The sequence below is a fragment of the Ambystoma mexicanum genome, chromosome 5p (assembly GCF_040938575.1).
Source record: "Ambystoma mexicanum isolate Mex_15411 chromosome 5p, UKY_AmexF1_1, whole genome shotgun sequence".
Classification (NCBI taxonomy): Eukaryota; Metazoa; Chordata; class Amphibia; order Caudata; family Ambystomatidae; genus Ambystoma; species Ambystoma mexicanum.
In genome coordinates, this window is record NC_090930.1 from 204480579 (window position 1) to 204505866 (window position 25288).

Consider the following 25288-nt stretch of genomic DNA (forward strand, 5'->3'; position numbering starts at 1 on the left):
CCTTGGAGTCATCTTCAACTCCTCTCTCCTTCCTCCCTCACATTCAGGACATTGCCAAGAAGTCCAACTTTCAACTCTTCCTTCTCAAAGGAATTCTCACTTTTCTCGCTTTCCCCCAGACGCTCAATGTTACCAGAGCTCTGGTTCTCTCTAGGCTTGACTACTGCAATAGCCTACTCTTGAATCTACCCTCTTCCTCTCTACAACCACTTCAGCTATTCCAGAATAGGGCAGCAAGACTTATCCTTGGCCTCAAGCCCAGGGACCGCATCGCTCCTGCCCTAAAAAGTCTCCCAACTGCTGCACGGTTTAAAGTCAAATCCCTCTGCATCATCCACAAGGCTGTGGGGACCACGCTATCTGCAACTTGCTATCACTAAATATTCTCTCTCCAGACCTCCACGTCTCTCTGGTATCAACTCTCTGTGTGTGCAGCGTTTTGCTAAACAGAGGACTGGAGGCCGATCTCTTGCTTCAGCAGGCTCCCTCTTGTGGAACAGCCTCCCCGTTCCTCTTGAGCTGGACCGCCTCAAATTCCGGAAGCACCTCAAGACTTTCCTTTTCACTTCCTCATTCCCTTCTTCCCTCCTCTGCTAACCTCACAGTCGCTATGATTGGTGACCAGGGCCCTTATGCGTCCTTGGGGCCCTGGCCTCCCACACCCAATCGCCTCCGCTTCTGCCTACACACAGCACTTACCTCAGCACCCACTGGCCTAAGCCCACTGTAGGCCTGCACTTCCGCACTTATTGCAGCTCAACGCTCCGTAGCACTTACTATACTTGCAACTTACATCTGCTGCTCACCCATGAGCACAGACATTCCAGCACTTATCACCACTCCCTCCCCCCCTCTTCTCTCATTGCACTTGCATGTTCTGAATACGAACAATGCCTATTAGGTTTGTCTTTATTCCCCAGTGTATATATTGTTTTCAATCCCATGCTCCCTCTCTGTTGCCATGTGGGCACCTTGAAACACAATTTACTTGTTGTATAAGCATCTAACAAATGCACAATAAATACAAATAAGATGTGTTGTATAATGATCCAAAAAAACTATCACAAGTGGTAAAACGTTACTAAAAGTAGTAACAGCGTAACTAGACTAAAAGAAACAATGTTTCCCAGTACTGACAGCCTGAAGGACATGTCAGTTCCCCCATAACAGATGAGCAAAAGCCTGTATAGTGAAGCTTAAGGCTTAAGCTTAAGGCTTCACTGCAGTGTAAAAAGAACAGGCCAGATACAAAAATAAGAGCAAAAGGTTTGGGGGTCCATAGAAATGGAAGGAAAGGTGCAGTAAAGATCAATCGTTCCTAACACCTACCTTGAGTTACATTGGAGTGGACAACCCATTGTGCTCTACCTTGCCTTAGGACACTTTTCATTGGGGCATTTCAGTGAGGGAACCTCCTAATGCCGTTGCCCTTTGACACCTGACTGTTACCAACCTGAAAACCTGAAGAGTTTCTGCTGAACTCTGCTTCTTTGATCTCTGAACTCTGCTTTCTTGCCTCGTCTTCCTCAGCCCTTGGTCACTCGTGCCCCAGTGTCCCCTCTGACTTTGTGAACCTCACTCAAGACAGGGCTGGACTTTCTAAGAAAGGCTAAGTTGAAGTTATCAAAAGTGATCAAAGTTTTAACAAGTTTGCATGTTAAAGAAGGTTTGATTATGTGATCTGTTAATTGTTATTCTGAAGTATCTAATTCTAGAAATATTGCAACTGTTCTCCTGTTATAATATTGTGCGATAGTACTTTCCTTACTTGAATGCCACAAGCCTTATTACATATAAAATAAATATTAGTGTTTTATATAACTCCAACTGTGTAAGAGATTCCATGAACTAATTGTATGCACCGAGTTCTGTGTGCCTCACCACAGCCCTCCTACCTCACAGGCTAAGTGTGGCTTCTCATCCAAAGCTACCAAATCTTTGGGTAGTTCAGGCTAAACCTAAGGGGTGCAAACCTGTTCATCCAAGGTGGGCTTTTTAAAGTCTTTTCACATACAGGGCTTTGGCAAACCCCCCTAAAATATATACATTAATAGAGGTTGAGTTTGGTTGCCTTTGGAAAGGAATGTGATTGTCTATTGCAAGCGAGCATGCAAGAAACCATTGAAAAATAATTAAATGTACAGCGACAGAGCCAGTCTTGCATTAGCCTGTTGGTTGTAGAAGGCTCCTTGAGGCTGCTTCCCACTAGAGGCACAGATTGTGATTCTATTTAATAACAAGCATTGGAAAAGGGAACACTTTGGGCTTTTCCTATAAGCAGACATTTTCCCCCATTCATATATTTTGAATGCAACCTTTTTTATATTACAAATATCTACAAATGATCCCAATACAACTAATAAAATATTACCACTAGTCTTTACCTTTTCTGCCCAAAACAAATGTGACTACTCGTCGTTCGGGCAAGACCTCTTAAACTATTGATGCCAATAGTTTATACAGGTGGATAGCATCCCCCTAAGTGAACCAAAAGTATAAGTGCTATGAGCTTTCATAGATGGACTGGCTTTCTGTCCCAAAGGAAGATTGGTTTGTAAAGATATGCCCTCATTCAATGATCCACTGCAGGTAATATGAAGGTCTCGTAGATGCCTGAAGGAATGTGCCATTACATGCGCAACATGCTGTGATTAGAGAGAATCCCACTTCCGACACCAATGAGTTATAACTGATTTTGTGGCAGAACAAAGCGTGTGTAAAAGAACATGTTGAAATATGATGCTTATTGTTGAGTATTCTCACTTGTAAAGAAAACACTGAAGTCATCTGATGTAAATGTTGTGGAATGTGTTATTGTTCACAATCACATCCTAATTCTGCATTGTCTGCTCTGCAGGGCTTTCCTGGACCAAAAGGCATTTCAGGTTATAAGGGAGAGAAAGGAGAGCCCACCTTTGGAACCAGCAAAGGTGAACGTGGTGACCCAGGAGCCGACGGGCAAAGAGGACCAGCCGGGTTTCCTGGAAAGCCAGGCAGAGAAGGCCTCCCTGGATTACCAGGCCGCCAAGGCCCACCCGTGAGTTGGCTTGCACCATGGTTCAAGCTCCAGGATAGCAAGGATGATCATTGATTTGAGAATTGCTTTGTATACACTTTTCTGTCAACCTTATGTTCTCAAACATCCTCTAAGTGCTTCAAGTCATGAAAGGCTGTCCGGCGTAGGGCTACAGTAGCTGGGCGGACATAGACTTGACGGGATTCCCGTGTATTTTTTATCAGTCAAACCCTCATGAAACCACCCCATGCTTTTGGCCCCCTGGGTGCAGAGGCTTTCCTTTGCAGTTGCCTGCAGGCTGCGTGTGTTTTCCTTTACGAAGGGCCTCCTGCCACCTCCTTACATTGGGAGCTGTAGGAGAACCCCACTGCACATGTCGTCCTGCCAGCCTGGCAAAACACATCAGTGACTTAGTGCTGGCAGCCCCCCAATAATGAAATGGCCCTTAGTACCCACTGTGGTGTGTTTAGGCGTTTGCAAGGTTTTCTAAGTCATCTACAATTTCACTGTACACTTAGTAATCAGCTTATAATGTTTGGAAGGGTGGAAGGCTGAGTCAGCGCCACAGAGATTTGCCCGGGGCGCATAGATTTCGGCAACAGGCACATCATATCTACTGAACAGATTCCATGCACTCACTTTCATTTTTTGAGGCCAGTTCACCCTACAAAAGGACCAGTAGCGGCCTCCTAAGTTTCAGTGGCTTTTAAAGCTATTATTATCCTAGCTTCCATGTGTCGGTCAGAAGGAAGGCCCTGATTTAAGATGTGTGGCAGAAAAGGCAGGACCTTGGCCTTGCAGCTGAAGTCCAAGAAGGACACGTGAACGTGGTTTGCATCTGCTGACACATCTGTTGAAGCCAGGCATTATTTGCTGGCCCAGCAGAAGAGCGAGCCTTCAGCAGGACACCACCACCGGTGTGCCTTTCAGGATCAGCACTGTTTCTCCACCCTGTCTGTGATTGGTTTTCACATTCTAGCAAGGATACGGCTTAGGCATTTCTGGGCTAACTTTAGAAATCAAGTACTGCTTCGACCTTCACGTGAAGCACAATCTTTCTCTGAATTGTAATCTTTATCACAAGAGCTTTCTGCCCCACCACCCCCACCTAGAGAGTTAACCCAAAAAAGGAGCTCACTGTAGGGAAGCCATTTCAAGAGTGGCTGTGCGCTCCCATAGTACCCCAGGGGTGGCTGTGGGTGCTGCAATAATTCAAACTCATGTTGTTGCTTTGATAAAAGTAGCATAGTGAGTGAGTGAGTGAGTGAGTGAGTGAGTGAGTGAGTGAGTGAGTGAGTGAGTGAGTGAGTGAGTGAAGTGAGTGAGTGTCCATCGCCTGTCAGCTCAGTGAGGCGCAGGTAGGTGTTCTGTCGGGGTATGTTGAGCTATCGTTCAAGGTGGCAAAATGGCTCCAGAAGGCCAGCAAAATGCCTGGAATCATTCTATTGTAGACCTATTGACATTGCCTTGCATTTACAGCAAGAGAGTGTTGCAAGTGCTATAGAAGGTGCTATATTAATCATATGTCACTCAATTTAAGTAAGGAATTTTAATGTACTCTTGCAGGATTGGGGGTGGGGTGGTGGCAGTGTGTGTGTGTGTGTGTGCATGCAAAATAAATCACTAAAAATGGAAATATACAAAACATTGAATTGTGCGATCTGGCGGCTCTGTGTGGTGCTGTCCTTTAGCACATGGGCACACGCAGAGTCTAGAAGCATACCCTTCATGTCTTCGCTTACTGATGTGTTGTAGCTACTGCAAGTGGCCTTAAGACGTGTGTTGATGTTTTGTGCTGCACAGGGCGATGGTGGATATGGCTTTCCAGGCGACAAAGGCTTTCCCGGACAGCAAGGCCAGAAAGGTCTTCGCGGTGACTTCGGCCCACCAGGGTTTGGCTTTCCAGGGGCCGCTGGGATGCGTGGACCACCGGGTAACCCAGGCCCAAAGGGCCTTACAGGTCAACCAGGTGTCAAAGGCCAAAAAGGTACAAATGCAATGAACTGGTTGTAAATGAGGCTTTGGCAGCATGAATACAGTGCCACTGTTGCGTCATAATTTACACTGCAGTGAAATCCTTTTCTTCAGGCAATTGAACACAGTATTTTTGTGAAGAGTTTGCTTATTTGTAGTCTGTCAGCATAACACGTCATTGGTTCGCAATTCCTCAAGTCGTAACCGGGGTTAAATGATATGCATTTCAGTTCTACATTCATAATCTGTTTTAGGGTGTATTTATGCTAAGCTCTTACAGTCCTGTCAGTTTATAGCTCTATAGTGATATCATTTGATGCAGGTTGCAGGGGCATGGCCTAGAATGAGCCTATTGAACAGTTAGAAGTCTAGTGAATTCAATGTACTGGGTTGGCAGGCCAGAGCCCCTACTCCTGGCTTTCTCTGCTTCTAGCAATGCTTCCTTGATTAACATGTTCTTTCCTGAGCATCACGCTGTCAGGGGTAATGAAGCAAAGTTTTTTCCACAATTACACAGCATTTTCCTCACTCCTTTCAGTACTCGGCAGAAGCATTGTTATCTGCAGTGTGGACATTCTGTCCCCCCATCTGTGTGGCGGCCTATAGTGGGTACACCCTTTGCCAATCCTTTGCTTATTTCCGTCAGCTCAGTGTCACCTCAGTTTACCAACACCAAGTCAAGACCTCCTCTGCAGTTGGTCACTGATGCTCTTACTCTTATTTTGAGGAGTTGTGTGCGCAGCATCTGTGCATCAAAACAACACCTCCTATAAAACTGGATAGAAAGCAAAAAGGGGGGCATTTTTCTAGGGGAATTTGCATAACATGGTGCAAGAAGACCTCCGGTAAACAAATCTGCTGATGCACCAATGGGTTATTATGTAGATTTTGGACTCATTTTCATTGTTTACATTAAAAATTGATAAGTCTGGTCATACAACCGTCGACCTGACTACTCAGAGACAGTCACTGTGTGGATATGTGTTAATGTTTATCACAGAGCTGATGCTTTTAGAGGGACCATAGATTTACTATTTTTTGGGTGGTGCAAAACCCCTTTAATTGAACCTATTAGCAATTCCCAAATATTCTGTCTGGATCCCATTTTTTAAGTTCTTTTCTGGAGCATGTTTGTGTTTCCCCATATCCCTCCTCTAGCCCATAAATCTTAATCCTTGGCTGGGGTTATTTATACATATCTATACATCTGTAGGGTCTTATGGTTCATGGTTATTCAAAGCAATGTATAGCGTATCTTTTTTCTTTCTGCTTATGCTTTTATAATCAATTGTTTTTTTAAAAACCTTCTGCTATGCATATATTTAACATGCTGCATATTCGAATCTGTAACATTTATATTTATGCGGCCAAATATATTCACAATATGACATTCCTTCAAAACCATTCTAAAGAAAAGTGTATTTGCTGCTGACCCCTTATTATTTCGCAAAAGGGGATTTCACCATCCGTAAACTAAACCCTACTGATTTATGCACACAGAATCTGATGGTTGGACCGTTGCTGATCTGTATGCATTGCTTTAGCTAAATCCCTTAATGGGGTTTTCAATGGAATTGCTTTGTTCCTTGATTTTGTTGAATCGGATGCAATCCTAAAAATCTGTTGACCCTTTGGTTACTATATGCGAAGACGATTGTGAATATGTTTGGCCTGCAGATTAGAGCTCTGTCGGTTTCGTTGCCTTGCCGACCGTTGTCTAACCCTGTCCTCCTTTGCTTGCCTGGTATAGGTGTCTGCTGCTGCGGGGACAGAGTTGATAATGGAGACTTAGACACAGAGGGAGGTGAGAGGATAGGCGTTAGTAGGTACCAGAGCAGTGGCGGTGAGGTGCCATTTTACTCACCGCGGCTCAGGAACACAGATTTGCATGATCCGTTGTTCTACGCTCATTTGAGCGCATTGTTGCATCTCACTGTTCCATAGTCACATGACTACAGTCACAGTTGGTATCTCACAGGCAACCTTTCTTAGATCATGCTTTTTTAATAGCCATGTTGTGCAAAAATTAAGAACCTCTGCTAACTTCTTACGCTTTGTGTTTGTATCTGCCTCTGTGTGCAATGGTTACTGCCAAGCCTTCCTAAACTCTAGTCACTTTACAATGCAAGTGCAGGAAAGGAGTGATCACTGATGAGTCGTCGTTTCTTTAGCCGTAACTCACAAAACACACTATGTAGTATGCACATCAAGAATGGTCTTTATGTTCTTTATACTCACAAGCGTGCATGCACATTGGTGGTGGTGATGATGATGGGTCATTTTATTTTCATCTGATGTTTGCAAAATATTTGAGAAAACTCATCATAAAATGTAAATGTGTAAGGCCACCCATAACCACCTTCAGAGAGCACATCACAAATATATAGTTCCATGTTATTACTAAACCGGTCAAGATGGCCTTTTAAATTGTACTTTTGAAGCAGTTGCTAATGTGTCATCATTCATTAACATTGGGAGAAAGAATATAAGATTGTATGTCAACCGCACTTTCACTTTCACCTTGTACCTCTTTTGCAACAGCAAATAGATTGCTTGTTTTGGCCCCTATTGCACTATATCTTTCAGAAGTACTATTCTTTCTAGCACATCTCTTATTATGTCCTAGTGCCAGATTAAACTTTGCATATACATGGAAGTGCTTAGTACAACTCAAAAATCGCAAAGTACATTTATTAGCATAATTATTGAATCTTGAGTCTGCAGACCGAATTGACACACAGAAAAAAAAGATGATTGCCAGAAAGGAGGATACTGAGATCCCTTTTGGAATAATCACAGGAGGGGAGAAGGAGGCCAATAGGACCAATTCTGAAAGATAAACATCAGGACTTGTGAACAGGGCCTAAAGCACCAATAGAAGTTGGCTCTGGAGAATTCTAGGCAAGCCCTGCTTCAAAATAGTAAGTGTACTCTGGACATACCATTCAATCCCCCGGATCACACACAACGCGAACACAAACAAAGTCAAACGAGGAACCAGATCTAGAGTCAAAGATGTCATGTTCATGGCAAAGGAAGGGGCTAACAGTGGTCCTTATCAAGCTGTGAAGCTTCTAGTTCAGATCAAAGTACCATAGGGGTTTATAGAGACAGATCCTTTACCAAAGGCAAAGCCCAAAGAGCCAAAAAACAGGCGTGGCCAGGAAAGAATTCCTCAGAGCTCTGGAGGAACCCGGACCAGCACAAAGGTCCAAAGGGTCATTAATGTATTGGGAGACTCAAGTCCAGAGAGTCCTACAGAGGATTCATACAGAAATAAATGTTATGTTATGTTAAAGGTACTTGTATAGCACACCGTCACCAACGGGATTGGTCCCCAGGCGCTCTGGCGGATCTGTAAACAGGAAGGACGGGTAGGGTTAGTCGGGAGCAGGAGAGTGGGAGAAGTGATGTGCTGTTGGCAGCTTCAGCTCGGAATACACCGAGTGCTGGGCGTTGGTGCTAGTATCGGATCGAGCGAGGCCTCGAGTGCTGTGGGTGAAGTTTATGTGTTGTTGATGCGGTGTGGTAAAGTGTGTGCGGATTGCTGTGAGAGAGATGGTTGTGTGGCTTTATGTGGGTTTAAGTATGCAGAAGATTGAGGGTTGGGTTAGTGGGGTCTGTGTCTTGATTCAGGTACTTATGGTTCCGTTAGAGTTGTATGCCTGTGGGTTGGGTTGTTGCTGGTTCCTCGTGGGCCGACTCGCTTTGGTGGTGCTGCGCTGATCCGGCTGTATCATATTGAGTAAAGTTTGGATTGGTAGGTGCGTCTGAACCGGATCTTCAGGTGTGGGACTGGGTAGGTAGTATCTATTCTCAGGTTATCTGCTGTGACCCTGGTCGGTTGAGGCTTTGAATGGTTCAGGGTCAGAGCCGTGTTGATGTGGTGTCCTGGTGCATCCATCCTGGTGAAGTGAAATGAAGTGAGAACCAATATTGAAGAAGAGTGGGACCAACTATGTTCTAGAAATTCAGAAGGAAACATTGTACTACAGCCTGGTAAGGCTCCCCCAACCTCACTGAGGCTACTCTTGAAAGTGACCCTCAAATGGGCAGAGCCCTGAATATGAAAGATGAGCCTTTGAAGTACCTATGGTCAAAGAGTCAAAGGAAGATATTAAAAGGTAGAAGTGCAAGAAATCTAAAACATGACCTTCTGCCCAACCCGACGATAAATCGATTGTCCAGTAGACTATCACTTTCTTACATATATTGATAAAATAGCTGGCCCATTTAACCTTTTATTTTTACTTGTCAATATCATTCAACAGTGTGCTGGACGTGGGTAATTATTTATATAATGTATTCATTTACTTAAATGTTTAATCAGACCAGGGTGTAAAGTTTGCATTCGCCATTAGCCATTGGCTAGTGATATTTGGCTCTTATCAAGAACAAAATGATGTGCTGTGTGTATGTATAGACTTGAGATGGCGAGGGACTTTTGTATGGCTGGCTAGTAGATTGCAACTCGAAATGTTCCCCCCTGATTATGTATCATCATGTCTTATAGTTACTAGATAATGGTATGTGTTGTCCTAATGATGGGAACGGATTGACGCAGACTCTTGCAGGTTTGGTGGTGGTGGTTGGCAGATATACAGTATAGCTTATAGCATCATCCAGTACGATCAATCTCATTGGTTGAGCAGATAATGGGACCCCAGTAATTGCAAGAGGTGGGCGTTCTCACGCGCTTGACTAGTAGGTAGTCAAAAGTGTCATTGAACAGTGATACTTAAGAGCTCATTTCAGCGAGAGGTGGCTTTGTAAAACCCTATTTTGAAGGTGTGCCCATGCACTCTTACAATTGTACCATTTATAAGAGCATGTGGATTGTTTGGCAACATTTTGCACTGTTTCTTTGTGGCCTCAACATCTTATGCCTGTTCACGCAACCAGAAGAAGTTAACCAGATAATAACTATCCTGATCACCTGTTCAGATCTTTGCCACGTAACAGAAACAACGCCCAGGTGATATGATCTATCAGATCTTCTTGCATTGTGCAATATCTACCATTTGTGGATTCTTGAAGCATTGTGTGCTAGATGGAATTACCAATACAATATTTCAGAACAAAAAACCGGACAGACTCAAAGGAGATGGTCAAATACTGCTTTAATCTCAGAGAAGTAAAGCAGGGCAAATAAACACTCATCAAATCTATTCATGCAGGATCACAATGTCTTTTTGATTATTCTCAATTTATATAATGAAAGATGTGTCAACTATGACATCATCCTACGTGGCAAAGTACAAAACCTATCAAGTGGTGGGATTGGATTAGGAAATCATGTCTACCTAAAATGCACGTGTTAATCCCTCATCCGTTGTCTCTTATCTGTGAGACACACCCTGAGCTACTTCTATGCACGTGGTGTAAGGAACTTGTCATACCAGAGAATTTGGCAGCAGACTAATACTTTGCAACATTCTATGTAAAAATGCATGGCAGGCTTTTCTATTAGTTGACAACCCAAATCCAGCATTGGACGTTCGGCTTGCTAGCAGCACATACATAGAAATGAAACCCAGGTTGTTGCAGATATGTCAGCTCTCCCCTTGTTTCCCAATTAGGCTACCCTCTCTCATCGGTAGGCCTCATGCCAGTGCCTTCTGTTTGAAGACTGACCTTGCCAGTCTGCACTGTCTCAGGACATTCGAGGGAGTGTAGACATATCATTATCTTAGCTTCATGCTTCATGAATAGCCAAATTGTGCATATCGATGTTGCATTTAACACCATTTGATTCAATTATACTGGGTGCAGTTGCGCCTTTTGGCCTTTAGAGACTTGCTCACTCTATCCCATATTAACTTGAGTCCCTTTTAATTGTCCACTATTTGGCATCAGTAAATGTTCTTGTTCCTCCTAATCTTTGGGAAATATGTCCTTGCACATGCTCTGCTCGTTAGACTCCCTTTGTGCTTTTGACTCATCTCTCGAAATAGCATCCTTGGTTCCAAGCCAATGTCCACCTCTTTTTTTGCAAGGAAAATAGCTTCTTCCTCATCTATCCTCGTTAAAATCCTGGACTTATATTTTGAGGTAGCTGGGTTGATTGACCTAAGCTGTCGGCCATCTTCTTGTAATGGTTGTCCTTGTTACGCAGTTGGTCGTGCAGAGTATGGGCTATCCCTCTGTCCCCAAGTATCAGACTGACAACCACGGTAATACCGCCAGAGTGATGTTTAGGGCCAAAGGTGGTAGTCCGTAGAGTCAGGACGCGGGAACAACCGGAAGAACCTCTGGAGCGCTGCAAGGTAAGGTATATGGTTATGTAATAGTACAGAGTGCAGTAATCTAAGTGTAAACATCCAAAGCACTGAAATACCTGTGAGTGCTGGAGCGTTGTCCCAGGGAGACTGACGTAGGCGTCAGACAGTGGTTTGAAAGTGGCAGCAGGTCCGGGCAGATGTGGCAGCAGGTCCGGGCAGGTGACCACCTAAGGCAGGACCGAAGTCCCGATGTAACACGTGATCCGTAGAGTATACCAGAGCAGTCCGAGGTCAAAAACAGGAGATCCAAGGTAGAAGAAGGGCTAAAAACAAGGCAGTCCGTAGGGCAGAGCGTAGGTCGGCAGAAAAATATCCAAGGTTCCAAAGCAGGCAAGGGTTAGGCACTGAGCGGTCCTTAGAACAAAGCCGTGGTCCGACAAAGGAAAGAGTCCTGAAACGAAGCGTGAGCGACACGTGATCCGGAAGAGAACAGCTGTGAAGCAACGCTTTCCGTAACCGGACTCCTTTTATCCATCGAAAGGAAACACGTGACAACTGTCACGTGACGCATGTAACCAAAGCGTTGCAGTATTGCTAGGCAACGAGTCACGTGCTCCGCGCCGCGCTGTGTCGCGCAGTTCTCCGTGAATGGTGTGTGTTCCTGTGATGAAGGAGCCTCCAGTTCGCTTGCCACAAACGTGAAGGGCGATACACTCCAGCCTTGCCAAGCATGCCATGCCGTGCCCTATAGCGTGAAACATGATGAGGCAATAAGGTACCCCTGTCGGGACGTGTGTGTTTGGGTGCTGGTTGGGAAGAGGCTGTGGACGTGGAGGGGCGTGTCTTCATAGGAAGAGTAGTAGGCTGTGCGGTGAGCGGTGTGACAGTCCTAAACATTGAATGTATACCTTTTATAAGCAAGCTTCTATGAATTCTTCTACCTTGCGTTTCAGCGTATTTACAGTTATTGACCAGTGAATCACTTAAGTACTGCATCATGGAGTACATGTTTCTCTTAGTGCTTCAGTTATATCGCCACTCTTAAGTACTTTCATATCGTTTCAGCATAGGTTCATAGATCTTCTTTAGCCCATTCTTTTGCTGTTATTAAACTTCGTTTAACGTACATCCATGTTGCGCACCATTTCATTCATGGCTGCATTCCGACAACTCGGCAAGGGACATCCTTCTTGGCAGCTTCCTTCCACTGTTTCAACGTGAGGGTATATTCTGAATGGTTGTCTAAGTGCATATAGTCTTTCATATACTTGCAGGAATATTGCAGGGGTTTATACACAGGTTCCCGATTGGGGCTCTTTGTCTGTCATTCAAATAGGACGGGGGGCGAGAGGGCGGTAACTAGAGAGAGTGCGTCCACCTGCTCCTCTACAATCTTGTTTGCCCATACCATCACCATAGCGGAATGAGTCAGAATCAGAAGAAAAACATACATCTTATCAAAAACATCGATTCATTCATAGTGTGCATCATGCTCGAGAATAGAGGTCACACAGGATTGACTTTGGTAAACATGTTTTGAAATTAATTTTAAAACGTTGTTTTTAGAGCAGGATTCAATTCTTGGTGTTATTGTGCTTACCTTTTTTGCCCATAAAGCTTTTACTGGCTTCTACAGCTTTTCATCTTTATTTTTGTGGTCAGATGGCTTCTACTCAAGTTCCCCTGACACTGCAACCCTTCTTCCTTATGTGCTGCTTTACTAATTCATATGGCTACACACTCCATTTTGGTCAGGGGGTGCTTCTAATACCCTGAAAGTATGTTTGGAAGTAGGGTGCTGTGAGATGTACTTTTGTTGGGGCTACAAAAGAGTGTTAGATATTTTTACTACATTAGTAGCCCAATTAATCTATGTGTTAGGTGTTGGGTTGAAGGAATTAATATTGATATTTTATTTCTATCACGCTCGCACACAAGTGTTTCAGAGCGCGACAAGGAAAGTGAGGGGAACAGGGGAGAACAAAACAGCAATCTTACTAGGCCCAGTGACATTGAGAATGCGCAAGTGCATGGGAGTGGGGGAGAGGAAAAGTGCATGGAAAGGGGGAGAAGTGGAAAGTGCAAAGCAGAGGAGAAACAGATAAATAACAATAGATAAATAATAAAGGCAACAGACAGTGGTAGTGCAGCCAGCAATTTGCAAGTGCCAGGTTTAAGGCAGCAGACACGGTTGGTCTGATAAGTGCCGGAAGAAAAAGGGGGGGCTGTATGGGTACAGATACAGACCCCAGTGCAAGGAGTGGCCCGGAGGCAGTGCGGGAGGGTGGCAGGGTGAGCAGGTAACTGGGCCCGGAGGACAGAGGGTGGCCAGGTGCACGGTGCCAAGAGAGAACAGATCAGCAGGGGAGAGGGGGAGTGAAGGCAGAAGAAAAGTGGAAGGTCTTGAGGTGCTTCCGGAACCGGAGATGGTTCTCCTCAAGTTTTAGAGAGGCAGGGAGGCTGTTCCAGAGGGAGGCCCCAGCCAAAGACTACCCCCAGCTCGTTTCTTTGAAAAACGACTGACCCTGAGGGAGTTGGAGGTAGAGGAGCAAAGAGCTTGAGAGGGGAGGTATTTGCGGAGGGATAGCTGAAGGTATTTTGGAATAAGACATTGTTTAAGACCTACCCCTGGCCATTTTCTTTTGTGCCTTTCTTTGGGCGTGTAGGCTTTTGAGTGAATGTGCACATCAGCGGGGAGAAACTGTGGATTGCTCAGATCTGTTACTGAACTCTTGAAAACTGCTGTGGAGATGGGCTGATGCTGATGGTCCTGAGGTGGACATACTGGCAGCGGCCCTGGTCCTTTTTCCTTGCATTGCTGCTCTCCTAGGCCAGAGTGGAATCCCTTGCTGGGACCATCCTTTTCTTCTTCCAGTCTGACTTGCTGGGTGGACTGGCTGTCCTTGCTTTATTTCTGCACCACGGATAACATCCTTCTGGCCTTCATGCCTAAAGGTTGTGGATTGCGAGTGGCTGCAGCTGCTTTACCATCGGTCCTACCTTGTCATCTACATAGGACTATTTCCTTGCTGGCTGCTATATGCTTCTGCTCCCTTGGGTTGAGCTATGACCATTGCAGGGCGCTGCTGCCATTTTCTCCTCTCTGAATGATGTCTTCATCGTGGGTGCCTCCTCTGGGTCCTGGCTGGTTCATGGGCTTGAGTCACTCCAACCACAACTAGCTAGACCCATTCCCGATAAGGAAGGCCTATCTATGCACCCGCTAATCTTGTGCCATTTTGGTAGCAGACACTTCCGTGAGTACCTGTCTGTGGGCCTCAAACCTTGATCCTTTGGTTGTTTCTGGTGTCAGGATCCCTCTGGGTCTTGGAACAATTAGGTTTTGAACCCCCACCCCCTCTACCACGATCTCCTTTGGAAAGAGTTGTTTTTGAGATCCCTCTCAAACCAGTTCTCCCTGGCTTGCTGGTTCCTGTACTTTAAGCTTTAACCCTTCTATGGAAGTCCCTCTAGTTCCACGCTTTCCTGGTTGCCCCTTCTGCTGCACCTGTGGGCGTAAAAGAAACACATTCGCAAAACAGTGGCAAACCTATTGGATGTGACCTGTTGAAGCCCATTAAAGAAACATTTGGGAATGTTGTGAACTCCTGAAAAATGACTTTATAGGGCACTTACTTGACCATAGACATTTTCTCCTGGTCTCCCTTGAGGTCCTTTCTAGAGCAGAACGCTTAATTGTAGCTAGTTCCAGTGCTTTATTACTCAATTTAGGTTAAAAGCCACTGCAGTTCCCAATGTACCAAAGGAAATAATGGTATTATAGTAACTGATTGTAGTTGTATCTTTGATACTGGTTTTGTGGGGGAGAGTGGGTCCTATTGAGGCCCAGTACTGTAAGTCTGATTGCATCTGTTGCTTGTTGGCCCTTTGGTTCAATTTCCTCCACCGTGTAATCCTTTTTCCCTTGCTCCTAGTAGTTATATACTAGTAATACCCTGTTAGGGTGGGCATCTGTATTGTGACTATGGAGTGAGGGCGAATCAGTGCCTAAACCATTACTGTGATTTTCTAATATACTTGCTTTTTAGGTATGTTTTAATTTTTAAAGTGCATGTGTTGTGCATTTTATCGCATAGGTGCCCGTACCTAATTGTACTTTGATACTAGCTAACACCCCACCTAAGATTAAAGCATGACTGCTCAGACGCACTGCATGTTGTGAGAGTTGGGACTAGTATGACGTACACCCAGCTATCTCACTATGGATAAGTCTTCCTACACTCCTCACTAGAGAACCGTGGAAACATGTCTTCAACATATGTCATGCGTGGTTGACATCTGTGAGGCCCCCTTGTCCATCCCAAATTATAGTCATTCATACATATGGCAGTACAGAATTCACTGTACAGTACAGTCATTTCTACATCTAGCAAGTCTATGAGCAGTCCCCTTTCCCACCTGCATCTCTAAACATTCCCCCAAAAGTTAAGGCAACCTTTGTGCGTTTCTTTAAATCACTCTCTGCTTTTGATCACGTGCCTATCGCTGGGTAGGGATTGGCATACCGCCTCTGCCAATTCTTATAGTGTTATTAATGTGTGCTGCTTGTCAAAGGCTGATCAACGGAAGCATGAGCTTCGGCTTCATGACTTTGCTTCTTGGTCATGATAATGTTGTTGGTTAAAGAAACTGAACAACAGAATCAAAACCAAGGTGGATCATCTACACTCCTCCCCCTCCCTACCCCAACTTCTCTGCTCCGCAGTGAGTTCATGAACCCCCCTTTCCCCAATGACTAAGGTGGATATTGTGCTACTTATCTTCCACCATACCTGTAACGATCCAGGTTGACACACCTGTTACCAGTCAAGCATTCAAGACATTTGGATATGTTTTGGAGGCAACTCTTTCGCTCTTCATCTACTTCCTCAATCTGGCTCCATCTGGCTCATCAAGAAGCTCAATACAGCAGACGTTCAATGCCTAGATTGACCTCTCATTACCATGGACAACATTCCATCCACAGTCCACCATTATCGTTCAATCTGTCCCTCCTGTTTGTGGACCTATGCCCTTCATGGTTTTTGAATCAAGAAATTCTACCTTTCTGATGCAATTCCCACTGGTTTTAATTCCTTTCAAGAAACATCTTGTCTAGGCAACTTAAACTTGGCTACTGTGGTAGACCAGCCAATCTTGTTTTTGTATTAATAATACACTGGACACTCTTATTTAATACACTGGACACTCTTATTCATGTAGTGTTTCTTATGTCTATTATGTCTATCTTACAACATCATTGGAGCAATCTGCCTCAGACATAACTGTTGTCATCAATGATCTGTTATGCCACACCTGCCCTGTTCCTTTATCTCACAGGAGCCAGAAAGGGGAACATAGGTTTTTTAGTAACAAGAATTATCTAGAGCTCTGTCACTTTATTTGACAGACACCTCCCGGAGGGCAACAAGATCCTCTCTAAGCCCAGGCCTGACCGGTCTGAGGCGGAGTGGTCCTGATCTTCCTTGAATGGGTCCCTGCCAACATCATTCCCACTCAGTCCTACTCTTCCTTCGAATGCCTTGTATGCAGGCTTGGTGTCTCTCCTATCCTCTCGCTGACTCTGACCACCATCTACAGGACCCCTGGTCCGATCTCCCTCTTCCTCTCAGAGTGGTCTGGCCTCACCTCTTATCTCCTGGCCTCCACCTCCAAGCTTCTCTTCCTCTGAAACTTCAATATTCACCTTGACTCGCCTGATGCGGCCTCTAAACTGTTCCACAGCCTCTGTGACCCTCTTTCCCTCACCATTCTTCCCTCTGGTCCGACACACTCAACTGGACGCATCCTTGGATGCTCTCATCTCAGCAGACATCTCTATCTCCAACCCTCTCACTACACCTCTCTCCTGGTCTGGTCATGCTCTCCTGTCCGCTCACCTGGATCTCTTGGGTCCCCCGGATAAGCCTCTGCCCACACTGCCAGTCTCCTCTGTCATTTGACTGATGAAGCGAGTGTCGGTTGCTGCTTCCCACCACTTTCATTCCCCGCTCCCACTCCGGCCACTGAATCTCACACTGACATGGCCATTGCTAACCTTCAACTCTCCATCTCCAACACTCTAGACATCCTTGCACCTGTCATGAGGATCGGCATGAAGCCTGCCTGCAAGCGCAACACCTAGTATGTTTCCGACCTAGCCTCTCTGAAACGCAAGTGCAGAGCTGCTGAGCGGAAGTGGCAGGCTTCGAGCACATTCTCTGACAGACTGGCCTGCCGGCTGCTCCAAAGGCAATACAGAATCTCCACCCACTCGAAGAAGAAGGCCTATATCCAAGCACTCATCTCTGTGGTCACTAACAACATGGCTGAACTCTTCAAAATCTGAAAGGAACTTGTCACTCCTACTACAGTCTCCACTTCTTCTCTGCCATCCCCGACCCTCTGCACTGCACTGGCCTCTCACTTCATAACCAAAACACAGGGCATCCTGTCCTCTCTCTCCTCTTCCCTCCTCCCTCACCCGCTCCCAGGCCCGCCTTGTCCCATCTCTCTCCTTGTCTCTTGCTCTCCTCTTTTTCACCCATATGACCTCTCTATGAAAGTCTCTTCCAAACAGGTGCTCCCCTTCTACACCAGAACTATCGAGGACAGCATTGCCTCGCTTGCACCAGCCTTAGATGATTTCTGCAATCACTCCTTTGCCACTGGCTCCTTCCCACTGCTCCTGAAGCACTCCCTTGTGCACACCTCCTGCCTGGCTAACCAAAACCCTCTCTCGATTACCCCCTTCATGGGCAAACTCATGCAGAAGCTGGTCATCTCCCAGCTGATCCACCACACTGAATCTGTTGGCTGTCTCCACGACCACCAGCCACCCTTGAATACTTGTTCTCACATCTCGATTCCAACTCTCCTTCCGTTATCATCCTTCCTGACCTTTCCTCTGCCTTTGATATGGTCAATCATGCCACCCTTATAAATCATTTCCTCTATGACTGCCCATCCCAGGTTGAACTGGGTCCTTTTCTCTCCTCCATCACACTCTGCACCTGCGGCATCCACAGGGATCTATCCTCTCACCGTGGCTCCTCAACATCTACCTTGCCCCTCTAGCCCATTGATCTCCGCCTTCTCTCCTCACTTCCAGTGTTACATGGATTACATGCAGCTCTCCTTCAAGCTTCCCTCCACTGCCTCCTCTTCTTCTTCTCTCGTTCCTGACTGTGTGATTGCTATTCAGGCATGGTGGCTTTATGCCAGTAAGACTGAGATCTCTCTCATTGGGACCCATCTCCCACTTTCCGTCCTACTCTCTGACCGCCCTTCACGGGCCCCCTCCCTGTCATCTTCCACTCTTCTCTCTCTCCTTCTCTCCTCACATCACAGAGCTTGCCAAGAAGGCCCACTTTCAGCTGCACCTCCTCAGAGGCATTCTCCCTTTCCTCACCTTCCCTCAGAAACTCAATGTCTCCAGAACTCTGGTCCTCTCTAGGCTGGACTATTGCAACAGCCTCTTCCTCAATCTGCCTTAATCCTCCCTTCGCCCCCTACAACTAATCCGGAATAGGACTGCAACATTTATTCTTGGCCTCAAGCCCTAAAATCTCTCCACTGGCTCCTGTTGTGAGGATCAAGTTCAAGACCCTCTGTATCATCCACAATGCTTTCTGGGGCCTGGGACCCTGCTACATCTAACACTCTCACCCTAAATACCTCCCTGCTAGAGCCCTTTGGTCTTCTAGCCCCAACTCTCTGCAGATCAGACTCTTTTCCAAGCAGGGAGTGGGAGGTAGATCTCTCTCTTCCACAGGAGCCTCCCTCTGGATTGGCCTACCTGCTCCTATCAGACTTGATCAGGATCTCCTTAAGTTCTGGAAGCTTCTCAAGACCCTTGTTTCCTATTCCTCCTTCCCTCTCCCCTGCTAATGTCCCCCTTTGCTGCATTTTGACTGGTTGCTGGGGTCCTTCTGATTAATACAGGGCACCAGGCCCTCCTCGCCCTTTCTACCCCAGCACCTTGTTCTCCCTGTTCCAGGCTCCCTCCCCCTGCACTAGCGTAGCTGGGCCTGCACCCCCATTGAGCCCATCCAGCCCCTTCCTGGCACTTAGCATGTGGACCTTAATTCCCCTGCACTCTCTGCATTCCCCTGGCACTTGTCCACCTGGCCTCCGCTTAGCACTCACCTAGCCCAGGGGCCCTCTTCACCCTTCCTCCTCTCCCCCAAGCCTTTGCGCCTCTCCACTCTGACCGACACGTCCTTCTCTACTTAACATTAGCACACTCCGCTCTGATGTGATTTGATTTGGGGGTATTTTAACGTGCTCTGGCCGACACCACCCCACTCCCCAGCACTTCTTGTTACTGCACTTGCACGATCCGAATGACACAAGGCCTAGTAGGACCGTTTTTGTAATTCTTCATCTCCCCCCTTCTGTGTCATTGCATTATAAATACCCAATAAAGAAATAAATAGAGAGTCTGGTGCCACCATAAATTCAGCACCATGGGACGTCCCTAGTTCATGGAGATTTGCACCAATAGAGGTGCAGGATCTTTTTTGATGTGATTTACTTAGGACAAAGTTATGAATTTGAAGTTGTACTACACTGAGGGCATGTTATAAAATGCATTTATCTTGACGTTTCCTTTTGTTTGTGCTGTGACACGAGGACCCCAGTATTTGGCTATCCAAGCGTGGAAACTACGGGTGTCAATTACAAATGGATGAGACTCTCATAGCATTTGTGACCTTTGATTCAGTGCATCTGCTTAACATATATCATATGTGCAGTATGCTTGATGGTGTGTGGCTGTGTGGAATGTGTTTGCTTGAGTGGGTTCCAGAATGAGAAGGCAGGAGTGTAGCAGAGTGACTGTTAAGAGAGATGCTGTTAGAGGAGGACGCTCTGCTGGTGGGCTTCATCATTGAGACTTCACCTGGTGCTCTAGACGGCTTGATACTTCAATACCCCTTCTATCTGCATTCAGTAAACCACTCCCATATGGCTTTGATTTCTAGCTGTGACGCATGCATGGGTTTTTCAGCATGACTCTTGTAGAGTCACATGCTGAGTGTATGAAATGGAAGTTAAGTAGTGTAGCATTCAACACATCCATTGGGGCTGTGGGCGCCATGAACTCACTGCAGGTTTGCATAGGGAGGGGGAAGAGTGCCCATGATCCTTGCATCTAGTGGTTTAGTTCACTTTGTAGTTGTAGGTAGTTTCTGCAAAAGGGTACGATAAGTACCGTAGTATTCATCTCAGTCATTGGGTTTCCGGGGGTTTATGAACTCACCACTGTTGAGCAGAGAGATTTGGGCAGGGAGGGGGAGGAGTGCCCATGATCCTTACATCTAGTGGTTTAGTTCACTTTGGAGTTGTAGGTAGTTTCTGCAAAAGGAAAAATGTGTGGACGTAACGTGAATGCATCTGCAAAGACACTCATCAGTTTGAAGAAACTTGCAATGACTCTGCGCCATCATGTGAGAGTTTGAATCAGACCAAAGCACAGTGGCCTAAAGAAAGATTTGCAAACTGAAAGAGAGCAGAGTTGGAGCACCTGCTGAAGATCTAAGAATTGCACAGAATTATAGAGATAATGGCTCTGAAAGCCATTCGTTTGCAGTGGTGTAGACACCAGCAGCACCCTCGACCCCACGCACAGTGTTCATCTTCAGACCATTGCAAGGGGAACCCTGCTTCGAGGCATACACTGGTGAATTCTTATAAGCCTTCCGCGGCATTGAAGGGAGTGACAAAAAGAGAGCATTTCTAATAAAAACATTCTGAGGTATATAATTTTCCTGCACAGCCATTTGTACATGTGAAGTTTAATTGTTGACAACTTGTGGTATTAATATCTATGTGATACTAAATATAGTATTTTCTTGAAAGATATACCTAGAGGGACCAACTTTTTATTTTGACATTGGAAGTTTACCTTTTATGGGAATAAACAGCACCATTTGCTTTAAAGCATGAGAAAAGCTATTTATATGAGAGTTATTTCAGATGGCCAGTGTCACAATGTTTGTAAAAGGGAAGAGCAGGACATTTATGTATTTATTTATTTATTTATTTTATTTGTTACACGCCCAGACCCTCAGGTAGCACCGCATGGTTACAAGACAGCTTAGGGATTGGTCATACATTGTTACAGAGTATAAATTACAACACAGGTGGCGAGCTAGTACAACAAGATAGACAATATTTACAGTTTACAGATTTCACTGGCATGTTACACTTTCACGGCGGAATGTCCCTTAGTGCTAATATTGGTTAAATAACCAGGTTTTTAGCAACTTCTTGTAGCGAGGGAAGGACGATTCTTTTTTTATGTTAAGGGGAGGGTGTTCCAGTGTTTAGGGGCTAGAACAGGGAAGCTGCGCCCCCCGCTCTAGTCGTTTTGTAACGAGGGGGTGCCAATAGGAGGTTGTCATTGGATCTTAGTGATCTGGTGTATTCTTTTGGGTAAAGAGTATTGTTAAGGTAAATTGGGCCTTTTTTGGTCAGACATTTATGTGCAAAGCAAGTGTTTTAAAGATAATTCTTGCTTTGATGGGAAGCCAGTGAGTGTCCTTCCTTGTCTTGGAAATGTGGTCCGATTTTTTTATTCCTAAGGCTGCTCTTAGGACTTTATTTAGCAGAAGTTACATTTTGGAGAGGTTGGTATTGGATGTGCCTAGTAGTAATACATTGCAGTAATCCAATTTCGGTAGTACTAAGGCCCTGGCCAAGGTAAGGCAGTTTGCTGGTGTCAGAAATTGTCGGCAGAGAGCAATAAGTTTGGAACTGTAGGCCATGGAGGAGGCTAGCGCATTGATATGTTTTGTCATAGTAAGACCGGCGTCGAGGTAGACTCCTAATGTTTTCACTTGCCTCAGCACTGGAATACAGGTGCCATCGATATTAACAGCCGAGTAATCTGGGTGGAGAGCCACTATTTTAGCTGGGGATCCTACGATGAGGATTTCTGTCTTCTCATCATTGAGACAGAGACTATTTAGTGCCATCCAGTTTTGGATGTTGACATACATTTTGTTGATGATTGCGGTGTCCTGGTCATAGTTACCTGTGAGTGGTATGAGGATCTGGGTGTCATCCGCAAAATTGGTGTAGATGACACCCATGTCGTCTAATGCTGAGAGAAGGAGTTTGGTGTACGCATTGTACAGAGTGGGGGGGAGACATGATCCTTGGGGCACTCCTATGGGGACTGGGATGGGGTTGGCCGCTTCTTTGCCTATGGACACTCTGGATGTGTGATCGGTTAAGAAGGATTTCACCCATGCAGTGGCTTTGCTGGAAAAGTTGAAGTCCCGAGCGAGTGAGGTGCATAGTTTATCATGGTACACCTTAAACACAATGCCCTGCTGACATTGGCCATCTGGTAATTCTAGCACTGCACTTTGCTGTGAACACTCCCTCTTTGCCTCTATACTGAGAGTGCGGCCCGATGGTGAAAGCAACCCACTTAATGACCCGGTAACCTAGTGCTCACCCACCATTGGGCGATTTAGTCATGGACTCATTAGTGTTCCCACTTGTCTCCTGACGCCTATTAAAACAGGGTCCAATTTCCTAAATTATATCAGCCCCCAACTAAAGGTGGCCTATACCTGAGACTGTATTTCTCTGAAAGGCACAGGAAACCCCACTCTCTGGAAGACTGGAGACTGGACATGAGAGCTTGTGCTGTGGAGGGTTTACACACCGTCAGCCTCCACTCTTCATGGAGGAAACTACCCGATGCTCTGTAAGGGCCCCAAAGCAACCGCTAGTAGAGTGGCGTGTCTCAGTGTGAACGTCCATCATCCGCCGCGCTACTTATGCTTTCAACTAGATCATTTTTATATTGTTTCTATTAAATTCAAATTTAGCAAATTAAAAAAATGCAAAAGAGGAACATAGGTGAAAGTGAAGCATTAAAGATACTTAAGGCCATGAGATCCTAAATGGGAAACGTGCATGATAACCAGAAATGATCATTTGATTTGATAACTTGACCTTGGAGTGGATATGAAACATGTTACTAAGAGGTCACGGCAGTGACAGCTTTTCATATGAGCAATTTGCCCGTACTGTGATGTTTATGGTGGGTGGATTCCCTTTTTTCGCAACGCGGGGGTAAACATTAGTGAAAACTTGCATTCATATTTTGTTTCCTACTAGGGTTCACCTTGCCATGTGTTTTTGCTGGAGAACCTGGCGTGCCTGGACTGCCAGGCTCCTCTGGATCACCAGGTATGTCAAAAGGTTGCCTTCGTTTGTCTCACGTCTGTGTGTGTGCTTGGTATGGTATGTATTGGTGTTGCGCTGTTTTCCCTACAGTTTCCATAATATGGGTCCCATAGGTTCTGCATCTACTGTGGATGATTCCTATACTCGTAGTTCCCTGCAGTCACTCCTATCTTCTCTGGTGAGGTACTGTCCCCCCTCTCAGCCCGGCACGAGGCGCTAGGGTATGTAATGTCAAATGGGCCACTTTTCTGACCCCATTTGGACATTCCTACATATGAATGCACTTCTAACATTGAGCCCAGCTACAACCTATCTAAAAGCCATGCTAAATGGCCCTCAGCACATTCGAGATGGATCTTTTGCTCCATATGCTTGCTGCAAGCCTTGGGTGAAATGTCCTTAAGTAAATAGATGAATAAGTGAGTGAGGCCATGTTGAGAACATTGTTTAAAATTCTGTGATTTCAAGAAAACTTAATGTCGCTTTGGCCTCTCCCGGACCTTCTCCCCCACCCTCCAAAAATGAGCTCACTCGCCTTCTCCGAGCTAGGCGCACATGAGAGCTTCAGGCAGGTGCTTGCTCTTCGTTCAGTGGCTGGATGCCACACACTGAAGTGATTTCAGCCCTGAAGTACTGAGGAGAAGCCAAGAGCGCCAGGCCAAAGGTCATCACTATGCAACCATTCAAATCATAATCCTGAAATGCTTGCCCTCTTTGGAGATTTTTGAACATCGTCCAGTCACTGAAGGGGTCAGGATGCCATATCCAGTGAAGGAGGGCACTTATTTTGAACTTGATTCAATTCCACTCTTCCATGGATTAAATCAGGCTGGTAGATGGCAACTAGCATTAGTGTAGAGTGAGTGCTATGGAAGGTGTTTATTTGCCTTACTGGAGAAATCATATGGGAGAGGAATAAACCCGACCACGGCTAACATTCTTTACTGCTCTTGATCAGGGCTTCCTTTTTGAAGATCTAAAGGAGGAGGCACTGTGCCATAAACTATACAGGCCACTGGCCCAGCATGCTGAAGAATGTGACCTAATCCTTGGAAATATTGAAATGGATAGAAAAACACTATTACAAAACCCAGGGAAGGTATACAAGAAATTGAAACTGGTAGAATGGTGTAAAGACCGGGCCAGGCTAGCTAAGTATAAATCGTATCAGGACGAAGCATTACATCACAGGAAATACACTTGCATACTACCCTATCTTTATAAATTCCCAAGTCCAAAATGTAGGCATGTTTATATGAAATTCAGGTTGACTTTAATGGAGATTTTACAAAGGGGGGGTCCGATTAGCGGTCTGGGCAGTAAGGATAGACAGCCCCGCCTTTGTAACAACCAAGAATGCCTTGAGACATTGAAACATGAGCTTATTGAGTGTCTAGCAACATGTAGTTTGAGGCAGCTAACATTTGGGAAATTTGTTTTTAAGGTTGAGAGTCTGTCCAGTGACTGTTTTTGGGTTATGCTCCTGAGTGATCAACTTATTTCTTTATCGATTGCATTGATTTAGGATTTAATATAAATTCATAACCTTTTAGGGGAAAATGCCTTTATGAATTGAAATTGTGTATTTGTTTTTGATGAATGTACTTTAATTGTGTATGTTAAATTGTGCTAAAGTTTTCATTAACTAGAAGCACAAAAAAGAATTTATACTGCTCTGCTAACTTTATAGATGTTACAGGGTCTATTCACCCGTTTCAATGTCCAGTTACCTTCTTCAATTAAACATATTTCAATAAATAACACTAATAGGGAACTGATCAACTAGTTCTATGATTGATATCTTCAAGGGATTCCTCTGCCTGCATTCTTGGGCCCATTTCGTATGTTTTCCATGCAACGTGTACGTGAT

The 25288-nt window shown here is 45.3% G+C and overlaps 1 protein-coding gene across 2 annotated transcripts in view; it reads left to right on the forward strand.

Annotated features, from left to right (window-relative positions):
• COL4A6 (collagen type IV alpha 6 chain) overlaps nt 1–25288 on the forward strand; it is an 856046-nt gene that overhangs the window by 666980 nt on the left and 163778 nt on the right. Inside the window, exons 23-26 of one of the 2 annotated variants that reach the window (XM_069612628.1) lie at nt 2858–3037; nt 4820–5003; nt 6741–6794; nt 23350–23421. In XM_069612628.1, coding sequence (XP_069468729.1) covers nt 2858–3037; nt 4820–5003; nt 6741–6794; nt 23350–23421 — 490 coding nt within the window. The remainder of the gene's footprint in view (nt 1–2857; nt 3038–4819; nt 5004–6740; nt 6795–23349; nt 23422–25288) is intronic. The other variant, XM_069612629.1, reaches the window with a different exon arrangement.